Source organism: Vulpes lagopus, chromosome 20 (genome assembly GCF_018345385.1).
Source record: "Vulpes lagopus strain Blue_001 chromosome 20, ASM1834538v1, whole genome shotgun sequence".
NCBI lineage: Eukaryota > Metazoa > Chordata > Mammalia > Carnivora > Canidae > Vulpes > Vulpes lagopus.
Genome location: NC_054843.1, coordinates 7,858,731 through 7,872,836, shown reverse-complemented (window position 1 = coordinate 7,872,836; position 14,106 = coordinate 7,858,731). Strand labels below are relative to the sequence as shown.

General features: G+C 35.2%; 1 protein-coding gene and 1 non-coding gene across 8 annotated transcripts in view; both read left to right on the top strand.

The window, feature by feature from the left end:
• The window catches only part of TTC3 (tetratricopeptide repeat domain 3), a 117,890-nt gene that overhangs the window by 55,180 nt on the left and 48,604 nt on the right, over positions 1-14,106 (top strand). For all 7 annotated transcript variants that reach the window (XM_041735281.1, XM_041735279.1, XM_041735284.1 and 4 more), the window contains 8 exons: positions 1,072-1,184; positions 3,797-3,917; positions 6,155-6,277; positions 7,055-7,156; positions 8,688-8,780; positions 9,443-9,507; positions 11,136-11,272; positions 13,198-13,524. In XM_041735281.1, the coding sequence (XP_041591215.1) occupies positions 1,072-1,184; positions 3,797-3,917; positions 6,155-6,277; positions 7,055-7,156; positions 8,688-8,780; positions 9,443-9,507; positions 11,136-11,272; positions 13,198-13,524 (1,081 nt within the window). The remainder of the gene's footprint in view (positions 1-1,071; positions 1,185-3,796; positions 3,918-6,154; positions 6,278-7,054; positions 7,157-8,687; positions 8,781-9,442; positions 9,508-11,135; positions 11,273-13,197; positions 13,525-14,106) is intronic.
• On the top strand, positions 1,780-1,882 carry LOC121479613. The gene has a single exon (XR_005984772.1). It is a non-coding gene; the product is annotated as a U6 spliceosomal RNA (small nuclear RNA).

Genomic DNA, 14,106 nt, shown 5'->3' with positions numbered 1-14,106 from the left:
TGCTGTGACAGATGAATGTCTTCCATTTGTTGGAAACAGAACTTCATGATCTCAGTTCTTCTATTCTTGGCAGAGTGATAATAAATGTCTTATCATACTTTGCTTTATCAAAATAGAAGAAATAGAGATGCCTGGGTGACTCAGCAGTTGAGCGCCTGCCTTTGGCCCAGGGTGCAATCCTGGAGTCCTGGGATCGAGTCCCACATGGGGCTTCCTGCGTGAAGCCTGCTTCTCTCTCTGCCTGTGTCTCTGCCTCTCTCTCTGTGTGTCTCTCATTGATAAATAAATAAAATCTTAAAAAAAAATAGAAGAAATAGTTCACTAAATTTTTTATTTACTTTGAATTACTGAGACTGATTAAAAAAAGAAAAAACAGATATGATAGAACTTGGACATTTAAAAGAATGTCATCATTCCGAGTAGCCCCAGAAGTAAGCAATGTATTTGCTCCACTACAGCTCTTGCTTAAAACATTTTTGGAATGCTCCCTTTGGAACTGGCCTCAAAGCTTCTTAGAAACTCCCATTTTGTAGTGATACATCTTTTTTCACCCACAGTGGGGTTTCCAGGATTGCCTTGAGCTAAGTGTCTTTGGATTTTTTTCCAAAACCATTCATTCAAAATGTGCAGAAGTTTCCACTGTCGAGAATATTCAAAAGAATGTACTCTAAGCTATGAAAAGCTTTCGTTAAAGCAGTAGTAAGGATACATGTCATGGTGTGTATATGTCTAGTCAGTCTTCTACTATGAATTCACACCTTTTAGTGTTAATGAGCACATACCAGGCCCTCTCTGTGTATTAGTAAATGTTCGTGTGGTTTGTTGTCTTATGTGTTCCATGCCAACTTTTCATTCTCAAGCCAGATCACTTTGGTTGTGTCTCTGTATATCCTGTTGTCAAAATTTGTATATTTGCTAAGAAAATAAAATGCAGAAGGTTTAATTTTGCCATAGAAATATTTGGATATAGAGTTGTTTGTAATATTACACAAAAAAACCAACCTTCAGATAAAATCTGTTCTAGTGTTTTTTTTGTAGTTTAAGTGATCATTATTTTTATTGCTACTGAAGGAATTATCTGAAGCTGAAAACCAGTTTAAGAGGATGATTGAACACTACCCCAATGAGGGACTTGATTGTTTGGCCTACTGTGGAATTGGAAAAGTATATTTGAAAAAGAACAGGTTAGTAGAATCTGTACTCTTTTACACTCAGGGTGGAAAATTCATTAAAGTCTAATGTTGTGGAGATCCCTTTTCTGCAATTACATTGTTATCTTCTCTGTGGGATACTATTATTTCCATGTTTGCTTGGAGGCCAGCATTTCTAAATCAATATTAATTATTAAAATAAGGCCAATCAGTTCAGCTCCTAGTACTTCCTTATTTTGAATCTTATAAGAAAGTTAGGAATAAGGTGATTCGACACAAAGCATTTTGTATTTTTTCTGTTAGTATATGTCACTTATAAATGGTGACTGAATGGACATAAATTACTGCTTTACAAGTCTGATTGTATAATGTTTTTGGTTACCAAAATACTTATTTCCCCCCAAAACCTATATGAAGATGGTTTTAATATGAGATACATATCTGTTCAGAGACACCATGAATTAGAAATAAAAATCTCTTCTTTGAACTTCTTCTGTAGTTGGTATTCTTACTCGAAGTTTAGAATGTGGTTGTTCTGCAAATGTTTCATATCTTATCTTCCCAGTCTGTATGACCCTTTGGGGGATAGGGTTATACATTGAACTTTAAAAAAAAACTCCCCTGTTCTGTGCTTGCTTGGGCAGCACATAGACTAAAATTAGAATGATACAGGATTAGCATGCCCCTTGTGCAAGGATTACGCACAAATTTGTGAAGCAGTCCGTATTTTTGGCATGATAAAACAGTATCGTTAACTGTAAAACAGTAGTGATAAAAAGAAAACCAAAAATCTCCCTCTTCCTGTACTTACACCCAATATAGTGGTAGATGTGGGAGATTACTTTATAAAGAAATAATTGTTGACTAATTGAATATCATTTTATAGCTTTTAATTCTTGAATTTTCATCTGTCCTTTTAGAGAAAAAATTTTTTAAGATTTTTATTTTATTTTTATTTTTATTTTTAAATAATCTCTATACCCAACCTGGGTCTCAAACTTATGACCCTGAGATCAAGAGTTGCATGGTTTTCTGACTGAGCCAGCTAGGTGTTCCTAAGGAAAATGTTATCAGACCTTTGGGACTCTTTGGGAACCCAGTTTTGGAATGTGCCTAGAACTTCTTTATAGATTTTTTAGTGATTAAAGAAAGTTCTTTTACTTCCTGAAGTTACTGTGTGACCAGGCTGAATTATATTTAGAATTAGATAGAGGGAGCGGTAATGAGGATTTAGCAATCATCTGTATAGTAATAACAAATGAATTTAATTTCAAGCTTAACATAACTTGTTTAAGATATACATTTTTTAAAAAGATTTATTTATTTATGATGGGGGGTGCGGGGCAAGGCACAGGAGAAGGGAGAAGCAGGCTCCATGCTGGGAGCCCGACGCAGGACTCAATCCCAGGACTCCAGGATTGCGCCCTGGGCCAAAGGCAGGCGCTAAACCGCCGAGCCACCCAGGGATCCCCCAAGATATACATTTTTAATGTAGTGGTCACATGTAATTATTCATAAGATCTAGGGATGTATCATAAATATGGAACATCATAGGAATTATGGTAGATTAAAAAGTGCCATTTTGAAAAGTTTACATTTTAATTTCAAAATAGTATGGTGTAGGGTTCAGTGTCTGATAATGGTGGTTTTGGCTGTTGCAATGCACAGTTTCTGGTAAAGGCCTGCTGTTCTCTTAATGGTGGTTGGTGGTCTAGCTTTTCGGCAGGTGAGTTTTTCTTATCCATTGGCAAAAAAAGTTCTTAAACTGGGAAATTTTTCAAGATTGGAGAAAGCAGGAAACGTTTCTTCTCTAGTCTGAAGAGAATAAAACAAAGACTTATTTAACTTTATAATCCAATGTATTAATATTCTTTTGTTGGATTTTAGGAATCTGTTGACATTTTTTAAAAACATAAATCAGAACCAAAACATTTCATGTAGTTAAAACAGTTTACATATCCATTTGTTCTGTTAGAATACTTTACTTCTTTATGGTTGAAGAATTATGTCTAGTATACATGATCTCTTTAGAATTTTTTCAAAAAGATCTTTTTTTTTTTTTACAGAATGATCTTTACTACAGATCAGATGTCCTAATAAAGTTTTTTTAAAGAGGAATTTATTTATGATTAATTAGTTGAAGTGTGAAAGGTTGTTATTTCTCTATAGGAATCTAATTAGCTTAGTAAATGAAACATAAAAATGGAACAACGAAATTCTTCAATTTTCTGTTGTAATTGTTGGAAACTTTAAGCAATAAATTACAACTTTAAAGGACCAGTATGCACCTACCATAATAAAGTCGGTGACCAGGCAGATTTGTGTTTAATTTATATTATTTTTATAGCAAACAGTGATTAATGCCTTCTTTTTTCTTTACGTTTTTGTTTTAATTACAGTTAGTTAATGTACACTGTTATATTAGTTTCAGGTGTGCAGTATAGTGATTCAACATGCCTTTGTTTTTTTAAAGAAACTACAGGTTCCATAGAATATTTCTGTACAAAAAAAAAAGAATATTTCTGTACAGTGATTTATCACATGTACTCTTACTAGTAAACTTGAAATTTCTGTAACTTTATTGTGGGGAATTAAAATTCTTATCATAGCTTTAATACCTTCTTTCTTCATAATTATAACTTTAGATTTCTAGAAGCTCTTAATCATTTTGAGAAAGCAAGAACCTTGATTTGTCGTCTTCCTGGAGTGTTAACTTGGCCCACAAGTAATGTGATTATTGAAGAGACTCAGCCGGGGAAAATAAAGGTAACGATTTATTTCTGCAGAGAGCTTCTTATTAAATATAAAAGCCCATCTGCACTGATGACTCAGGTATCAGAAGATAAAGAGGTAGGGGCACTCCAGCCTCAGCATCCCCACGTGTGTTTCCCCTTTAAAGACAAGTGAGAATCATTAACATTTGTTAAATATTTCCTGTGTGTCAGTCACACAGCTTCCATTTATCATACTTTTAATCTTTACAGCATCCTACAGGATGATTACTATGATTATTCTCATTTTACTGAAGAGGAAGATTAAGTTAGAGAGGTTAAGTGATGAGCTCAAGGTTAAATGGCTAGAAGTAGTGGAGGTGAAAATTGAATCTAGGCATTCTGACTTCACAGCATGCCTTATTAAGCAGTATGATTTACTGGTTATACTTAGAGAAAGGTATAGCATTATTGTTTCATCATAGTGACTATAATTATTAAGGTGGCACTTGAAGACTGGAACATATAAATTTGGTCTCATATCCAGAGACATAGGGTGCTTTGCTAATTCTAGAAAAACTAAATTATGTGTGGATTGACTAGAATAGGCCTTTACTTTTGGAGAACCCTGGCATGTATACAGAACTTGCTTTTGGCTAAAGCTTTTAAAAGCACTGGTGTCAACTCTTAAAACTCAATAATAAAAAGACAATTTAATTACAAGTAGCCATTATACTAGAATTAGAAAAATAAAAAAATAAATGAAAAAGTAGCCAAAGGATCTGAATAGACATACCTGCCAAGAATTTCTACAAATAGCCAATAAGCATATGAAAGATGTTCAACAACATTAGCTATCAGAGAAATGCAAGTTAAAACCATAATGAGATACTACTTCACACACTAGATTGGCTATACTCAAGAAGGAAGATAATCAGAAGTGTTGATAAGATGTGGAGAAATCAGAACCCCATATGTTGGTGTTGGACATGTAAAATGGTCTGGCAGCCCCTCAGTAGGTTAAAGATGTAGTTACCATATGACCCAGCAGTTTCATTCCTAGACTTACACAGAGAAAGGAAAATGTTCTCACAAAACAGTGCATGTGAATGTTTATACCAACATTATCCGTAACAGGTAAAAAGTGGGAACAGCTCACATGTCCAAGTAACTGATGAATGGTTAAATAAAACTATTCATAAGACCATACAGTGGCCTATCCATACAATTGAATATTATTTGCCCATAAAGAGTAATGAAATGCTGACAAGTACTACAGCATGGATGAACCTTGAAAACATGCTAAAAGAAGCCAGATACAAAAGGCCACATGTATGATTGTATTTATCTAAAATTTCCAGAAAAGGCAAATTTATATGTAGAGAAAAATAGATTAGTGGTTTTGAGGGGCTTGGGGATTGGGAGGAAATGAGTTTTTTTTTGGGCGATAAAACTGTTCTAAGTTGGGACTGAGGCACTGGTTGTATAATATTGTGAATAGACTGAAAGCCACTAAACTATATACATTTTAAATGTGTGGATTGAGTGGTATGTGAATTATATCTCAACAAAATTATTTTCGAAAAAATCACTGCATGTTCTCTTTATAGTAGATTGGGATGGAGACAGAGGAGCTCTTGATAACAAAAGCCAGCACTGGAAACATGGCACGAGTGTCTTGGGGGCTTCAGTAGTAGTGGGATAATTCTCCAGGGAATGTACAAGATGCGTGAAGGTGGTAGGATCCCAGGTGAAGTGACATAGGGAAGGAGGAGAAGAGTAAATTCTTAACAGTTATGCTACCTCATTTAACTCTCTCTGAGTGCCTAAAGGACACTTCTAAGATTGACACCTTATGAAATGAGGCTTGATGATAATAACATGGGATAAGATTTTGATTCTGACTCTGAAATTCTGAAACTTTTTTGTTCAGTCTTTTTTTTCTGACTTTATCTCTGGATAGGCCTCTGTATCAACCTTTTTTTGAGAGAGAGAGAGAGAATCTCAAGCAGGCTTTGTGCCCAGTGCAGAGCCCAATGTAGGGCTTAATCTCATGACCCTGAGATCATGACCTGAGCCAAAATCAAGAGTCAGGCACTTAACCAGCTGAACCACCCAGGTGCCCCATGTATCAGCCTCCTTCTAAAAAGAAATTATATGTAGTTTATTCTTCACTAAAAAAACATTTAATCATTCCTATGCTGAAAATACTTTGATGGCAAGAAGTTATTGAAATCATAAGCATTTTTATTGACAAATTAATGTTGTAATACTGTTTTTATTTTTGTTTAGATGCTGTTAGAGAAATTTATTGAAGAATGCAGGTTCCCTCCAGTGCCAGATGCCATTTGTTGCTATCAGAAGTGTCGTGGATATTCCAAAATCCAGATATATATAACTGATCCAGACTTTAAGGTACATAATGAATGTACAGTAGGACAGTAACTTGCAGAATTGTGCCTTAAAGTGGATTCAGAACAAATTCTCTAATTGGAGGTACCCAAGTTTTCTGCTGTCAGGAGTTTGATGTCCTCTTGTCTGTCATATCCCCTGGACTTCTGTAGGTCTGCATCATCTCATGTGGGGACCCAGAGTCACTAAACACTGAGGACAGGGACAGTATGACCTAAGATGTCAGGCTAGCTAATTCTGTTTCCCCTTTCTAGCCACTGTTTATATAACTTCCCTATTTCTTAGAGGCACAGGAAAGAAAATGAGATTGTTATCTCTGTTATCTCTGATTGGTTGCAATTCTAATTTTTTGTAAAATTTGAGACCAGAAATTTAAAGGCTGTTTTGACTTTGAATTAGCTTCTGGGAACCTAAGTCTAAAACCAGGTCTGCCATTTAATTGAGTTACTGGGCCTTACTTTATTCAAGAAGACGGTAACTGTCTACTCTCCCTGGTTAGTAGATCAGATGAATAATGTCTATAAAATATTTAATATTGTAAAGGATAATGCAGCTGTATACTATGGAAATAAGCATGTCAGTCAAGTTCTCTGTCTCTAGCATTTAGGGGAATAGAAGGATTGTACTTAGGAGAGAGAGTGTGATATTATCTAGTTACATTTGCCAGGTGAATGCCGACAGTTCTCTCTTGATCTTAATATGTGTGTTGTGATTGTGAAAGACATTATGTATGTGTAGATACCTTTAAATGTTTATTAAACATTGTTTTAAACCCCCTAGGGTTTTATACGAATCAGCTGCTGCCAGTACTGTAAAATAGAATTTCACATGAACTGTTGGAAAAAGTTGAAAACAACAACTTTTAATGATAAAATTGACAAGGTAAGTTCACAAAATAGTCTGAATTTTGTAGTATTCTTATTGTGTGCTGATTTTTTTTTCCTTGAGGATCTTTAATTTTAAAAGTTTTAAGTAAATATAAATTCGTTTCTGTGCATTCTAAGCATAACTAAAATGTTTTAAATTAAAACTTTAATGATAAAGTAGAAAATCAGTTCTTGTTTTTATTTTATATTGGCATAGGGCAGTAACCATAGAGGCCTTTAATAAATTGTTTAACCAGTTTTTACATTGGGAATCTTACGATCAAAAATAAAAGTTTAATTTTTTGTAAAGATTTTATTTATTTATTCATGAGAGAGACAGAGTTTGAAGCAGAGACATAGGCAGAAGGAGAAGCAGACTCCCTTCAGGTACCCTGATGTGGGACTCAATCCCAGGATCCTGGATCATGATCTGAGCCAAAGGCAGACACTCAACCACTGAGCCACCCAGGTGCCCCCAAAATAAAAGTTTAAATGTCTGATGTTAACGTTCTGATGTAGAATTGGGGTCTCAAATTTTTTATTTTCTACCAAATTTGATGAAATAATTTGTACTAAAAAGTAAGTTAAATTTAGTACTGCCACTTCTCATTGTGGTTTTCCTTAATTAGTAAGGTAATAACGTTAATTACCACTAGCTAGATCTACTTTGAGAGAAAGCTCAACTTGATAATCTTACTTGCATTCATTTGTTTCTGATTGCTATAAGCTATGAACTTAAAAACATTTTTTTGTACACTGCTTAGCCTCATATAAGCCCCTATTCTTGTGTGGAAAAAAGAGTAATGTGCTAGTGTTAGATGTTTGTTAGCCAGAGGAATTATTTAAGGTTGGTAGAAATAGATTCTCATATTTTATGCATTTTCACATAGTTAACTAAAGATACAATGATATGACCAAGGAATTGTTGCCATTGAGTCAGTCACTTTTGCTATGTCTTACATTAACTCAGTTTCTCTAGTTACTTTACACATGCTCCCATAGTGGTTTTAACCATTCTTGTGGGTTGAAATACTCTCTGTAAATTAGTCAGTTTGTACTAGGATATACTGAACTAATACACAACTCAAGTATCTCGTGATTTATAATAAGAAAAGTTCATTTCTTGCTTACGTTGATTGTCCTAGAGGTCTGCAGCTGTGGGCCAGGGTTGGGCCATAGCAGCACTAGTCTATGTAGCTGTATTCTTTGTTTCTGAATTGAGGCTAAAGAGTGACTGGAACATGTTCTTGTGGCAGAGGGTAAAGAGCAATGGCCAGTCCATTCAGTTTTCTTAAAGCTTTTGCATGGACACAGTTTACATTATGTCCGCTCACTCTGCATTGACCTAAGCAAGTCACTTGGTCAGCCTTACAGCTGGAAGTATATTCTACAAGGGAGGCTCCGAAAGTCAGAAGACAAGGAGCAGGAACTTTTAGTGCCTCCATAAAGAATGTTTTAGATGTATTTTAACTGTTACTGATGGTTAAAACAGTATACATTATATAGATTTATTCTGAGATATAGCACTTGTTTTTTTAATCAAATAGGATTTTCTACAAGGAATTTGTCTTACCCCTGACTGTGAAGGAATCATTTCTAAGATTATCATTTTCAGCAGTGGTGGTCAAGTTAAATGTGAAGTAAGTATTGAATAGAGGGAAAATATTACCAAATTGTTAACCAAAATGTTTGTTACTTTTAAGTATGATTTAAATGGGTAGAAGTTTTATAATTTGGATCTTGTGTTTTCCAGGAAAAAAAGTTACTTAAGAAAATATAGAATGTCAGAATGTATCTTTGCAATGAAGGATTCTCACATTCTTTTATTTCATAAAAGGGGAGACTTTTTACATTTTAGTTTTACTGTTTGTACTCTTTTTTATAATCTTGTTTTCTTAATCCCCAGTAAACTTTTGGGTATTAATGAGGGTGAAATTCCTAGGGAAGGGGAAGACAGTTTTGAAGGATTACTTTTCACTTTACTATATGGGATATGAGGAGTGGGTTGTTCTAATGGTATTTGTAGTTTATTCGATCTGCTTACTCTTAGGGTTTTTGTTTTGTTTTGTTTTGTTTGTTTTTTTGTTTTGAGCTTCCTAAAGTGTGTCTATTCTTGTTCCTCTTTTTAGTAAATTGCTTTGCTAAAATTTTCTGAGCTTTTGTCTGGGTCAGAACATCATCTCTGTTCTCTATCAAATTGGACCTTGACTCTATGTGCTTCTGACTGCTTGTTACTTGTGGTTTTGTGCTTTATGTCATGGGAGTATGAGACAAATTTTGGATGTCTTTGTTTTATTTAAAGTTTGAACACAAGGTCATAAAAGAAAAGGTTCCTCCAAGACCTATTCTGAAACAGAAATGTTCTAGGTAAGATTTTTAACAATCAATCAGTAGTTTAATGATGTCTATTCCTGGAATATAATTCAATTAAATGCAGATTTCTGAATTATGCTTTTTTAAAATTGGCTGTATACACATACCCAAATAAGTGATGTTTAAGTGAATTTTACGGGTATTTAAAACTTAAAGAGAACTAACCTAGAATGTTAAATACTACTAAAAGCTTGAATAAGAAGCATTATTTGGTGGTTGAATTTTTAGTAAAATTATGACACTTGATGCTATGAAGTGACATGTTTGATTAATAGCTTTGGCATTTATTTATTTATTTATTTATTTATTTATTTATTTATAAAAGATTTTATTTATTCATAGAGAGAGCGAGCGAGACAGAGTCACAGGCAGGCTCCATGCAGGGAGCCCGACGTGGGACTCGATCCCGGGTTTCCAGGATCACACCCCAGGCTGCAGGCGGTGCTAAACCACTGCGCCACTGGGGCTGCCCAATAGCTTTGGCATTTTTTTTTTAAGATTTTATTTATTTATTCATAAGAGAGACACGGAGAGAGAGAGAGAGAGAGAGAGAGGCAGAGACACAGGCAGAGGGAGAAGCAGGCTCCATGCAGGGAGCCCGACACGGGACTTGATCCCAGGTCTCCAGGATCACAACCTGGGCTGAAGGCAGAACTAAACCCGGGCTGCCCAGCTTTGGCATTTAGATAAAATTTATCTATTTAGCTCTCAGCTGTTTAAACTTTAATTCAAAAAGCATTTTTCTTTTTTCTTTTTTCTCTCTCTTCAGATATTTTTGAACCAATGACTATTTCTCACCCCGAAAAACTCAATATACTGTCAAAATTATTCACTTTTATATATTATTGTTTAGGTCAAATAATCCCAATCCTTTTTTTTTTCTTCTTCTTCTTTTAAAAAATGTTTTAAAGATCTTTATTTATTCACGAGAGACACAGAGAGAGAGAGGCAGAGACACAGGCGGAGGGAGAAGCAGACTCCACGCAGGGAGCCCGATGTGGGACTTGATCCCAGGTCCCCAGGATCATGCCCTGGGCCGCAGGCAGGTGCTAAACTGCTGAGCCACCCAGGCTGCCTCTCTTCTTTTTGGTTCTGCTTCTTGTCCTCTATTCTAAGAAGTGATTTTTTTCATCATTTGTGACCAAGAAAAAAACAAGAAAAGATGAGCAGAATTATTTGTTGAAGAGAATTTACTGTAAACCATATCAACCAAATTCCAGTGTTGTGGGCCATTATTGAGATGTGAAAATAATATTTTACGGTGGGATCTTTCTTTGAAATGAGTGTACATATGTATTATGTTGCAGGATAATTTTTACTATTTTTATTTACCCTAAGCAGTAACTTACATACATGGAAATAATATTTGTACAATATGTGTGTGCCACCCTTGATTTATAAGTTAGTCATTGAGTTCTTGCTTTCATGAAATAAGTATCCTAATTTTACTGAACATGTATCAACAGTTTTGATATTAAAGAGAAGATGCAGGCCAAGTTCTAAATTAAAAGGGAAACTTTCTAGTTTACTACTTAAAGAATGGTTTCTGTAATAGGCAAAAGAAGGTAGTTAATTGAGTTTATGACAAAGGTGGATTATCACTAATTGTAAATGCTTATCAGCCTAGAGAAGCTAAGACTGAAAGAAGACAAAAAATTGAAGAGAAAGATCCAAAAAAAAGAAGCAAAAAAATTAGCACAAGAAAGAATGGAAGAGGACCTAAGGGAAAGTAATCCACCCAAAACTGAAGAGCAGAAAGGTATGTGGAAGTTAAAGGCACAATGAGAGTAATATATTCTAGCCTAAAAGTATAAACATAAATACCTCTCTTACTGGATATTGTGTTGTTACTGAATTGAAGTTTAGATTTCAATTAGTATTTTAGTACCATCACTTTTTTGTGTTGCTCTGAGATGGGGAAAAATTGGTGTTAAGAGCATCAAGTTTGGAAGCAGTGTGTACACAGGGATTCAGAATCCCAGTGCACAAATGATAGCAGTTGCACTAACTTGGAGCGAACTCTCCGTCAGTTTGTTTATCACAGAAGTGAAGGTGGAAATAATAGCTGACATGCATATTGTGTATTTGATAGTGCTCTATGAACTCCATTGTGCAGATTTAGGTTCTAAGACATTGAACGTGAGTTAGCTCCTAATTATCTGATAAAGTCCTGCATTCAGATATAGTCCTTCATTCAGTCCTGCGCACAGTTCATAAAGAAGCTGTAGAGATTACATAGCCCAGCTTTCTGTTTTATGTTCATCTTGTCATTATTCCCCGATCACCCTGGGTATGTGATTATACTGTTCCTGTGAGTATATTTACTTTCAGGTTTTTTTCTTCAGGTCTTTTTTTTTTTTTTTTTTTTTAAGGACATAACATTTTATGAGTTTCAGGTGTACACTGTGATGTATATATTGCATATTCGTATATATTGTAAAATAATCACCATAGTAAGTCCAATTAACATCTATCACAATACGTAGTTACAGAATTTTTTTTAAGATTGTATTTTTCATGAGAGACAAAGAGAGAAGACAGAGACATAGGCAGAAGGAGAAGCAGGCTCCTCACAGGGAGCCTTATGTGGGACGTGATCCCGGAACTCCGGGATCACGCCATGTGCTGAAGGCAGACGCTCAACCACTGAGTGACTCAGGCACCCCCCAGAATTTTTTTTTCTTATGACAAGAACTTTGAAGATCCACTCTTTTAGCTACTTTCAAATTTGTAATATAGTATTATTTTTTAAGGTAAACTCCACACCCAGCATGGAGCTCAATGCAGGGCTTGAACTCATGACCCTGAGATCAAGACCTGAGCTGAGATTAAGAGTCGGACACTTGACCCAACCAACTGAGCCACCCAGGAGCCCCACAATGTAGTATTATTAGCTGTAGTCACCATGCTGTGCATTACATCTCCAGGACTGGTTTTAGTTTTCAGTTGAAGGAAATTATTCTTTTTTATTTTCTACTGTGATGGCTGTTCCCAAAATGAAATACTTCCTCTTGTTTTTATTTTTTACTTAGTATTCCATTAGTGTTTCACAAATAAGTCACAATTATCTTTCCTACTATAGAAGTCTCTGGTGAATGTTTGTGTTTTAACTTTGCATGCTTCTTGTTTGTGTTTTAACTTTGCATTTAGAAGCTAAATGGCCATCTATTAGGGAGATGCCTGGGTTGGAAAGATAAACTTCGGAGAAATTTTCCAGTTTGGAATCAACACCATGTTTGGTTTAGGATCCAACAATTAGATAAATAACATAACAATAACTGCCAAATATTAATTGAATTCATAACTAATGATCCCTTCAACTCCAGAAAAAATGCTTTGCATTCTTATTCTTATTGAATGTGAAGTATAGGTAGTGATGAGGCTGGGTTAGGGTTGTTGAGGAAAGTAACCTTACTTTAAAGGAACTAAGTTTTTAGATATTGCATGAGTGGTACAGAGTGAAGGAGGTAAGATACTTTTGATGTTTGATTTAATGTGAGCTTTGTATCTTGTCAAAGGTATTGTTAAGTATATTCCAAATTTAAAATTTCTTGAGTTTATTTGAGACATTAAGAATCCCTCTGAACAATATTTTATGTTATTATGTAATACCATATTCTTTCTCAGTTTATATCTTTGCAAATTGGTACATTGCTGACTTTAACCATTTTTATTTATCCTTAGAAACTGTAGACAGTGTTCAGAGTTGCCAGTTCCTTGACGACAGAATTCTGCAGTGCATAAAGCAGTACGCTGACAAGATAAAATCTGGTATTCTGAACACTTCCAAGCTTCTCAAAGAATTGCTTTCTTGGAAGGTTTTAAGCACAGAAGACTACACAACCTGTTTTTCTAGCAGAAATTTTCTAAATGAAGCAGTGGACTACGTCATTCGTCACTTGATTCAAGAAAAGAATAGAGTAAAGACTAGGATATTTCTGCATGTTTTGAGCGAACTTAAAGAAGTGGAGCCAAAATTAGCCGCTTGGATCCAGAAACTTAACAGCTTTGGTACGCCACTGAACTCTAGAGCCTATATAACTCAGTAGAAGGGTGGACATTGGCCTCAGATCCCCTTTTTGTTTTTCTATTATCATCGATGATTTTTTAAAGAGTAGGACTACAGAGTTGTATGGTTAAAAATACTGTTTCCTCCCAACTCACAACTTAGGTTATTTTATAGATAGGTTACAGTACACTTTTCAAAAAAGTATAAACATGAAAAAGTTTAGTCATAAAATCTAGTCCTGTAGTTTGCTAAACTATTTGTAAATGTGTAAACTAAGTAAATACAAGGCAGAATCATGAGTAAATAATACCTTCTGGAGGCAGTTGTTTGAGTGCCCTCTGGGATTGTGCAGTTCTGTAGTCAGAATCCTTAGAAAACTTGGAAGAGTGGACGGAACAAACTGCTTAGGATCACTGAAGGCAAATCTGTATCTAAGGACTGTGAGGAAAATACTTTGAGGTTGAATCACAAGATTATAGAACTCTGCTACTGTTCCTAATTTTCCTAATGTGGTAGAGGAAGACCCAAGCTGGCTCTTTGCCCAGGGCCATGCAGGGACTAAAAGCTGCCACAGATAGAGTTGT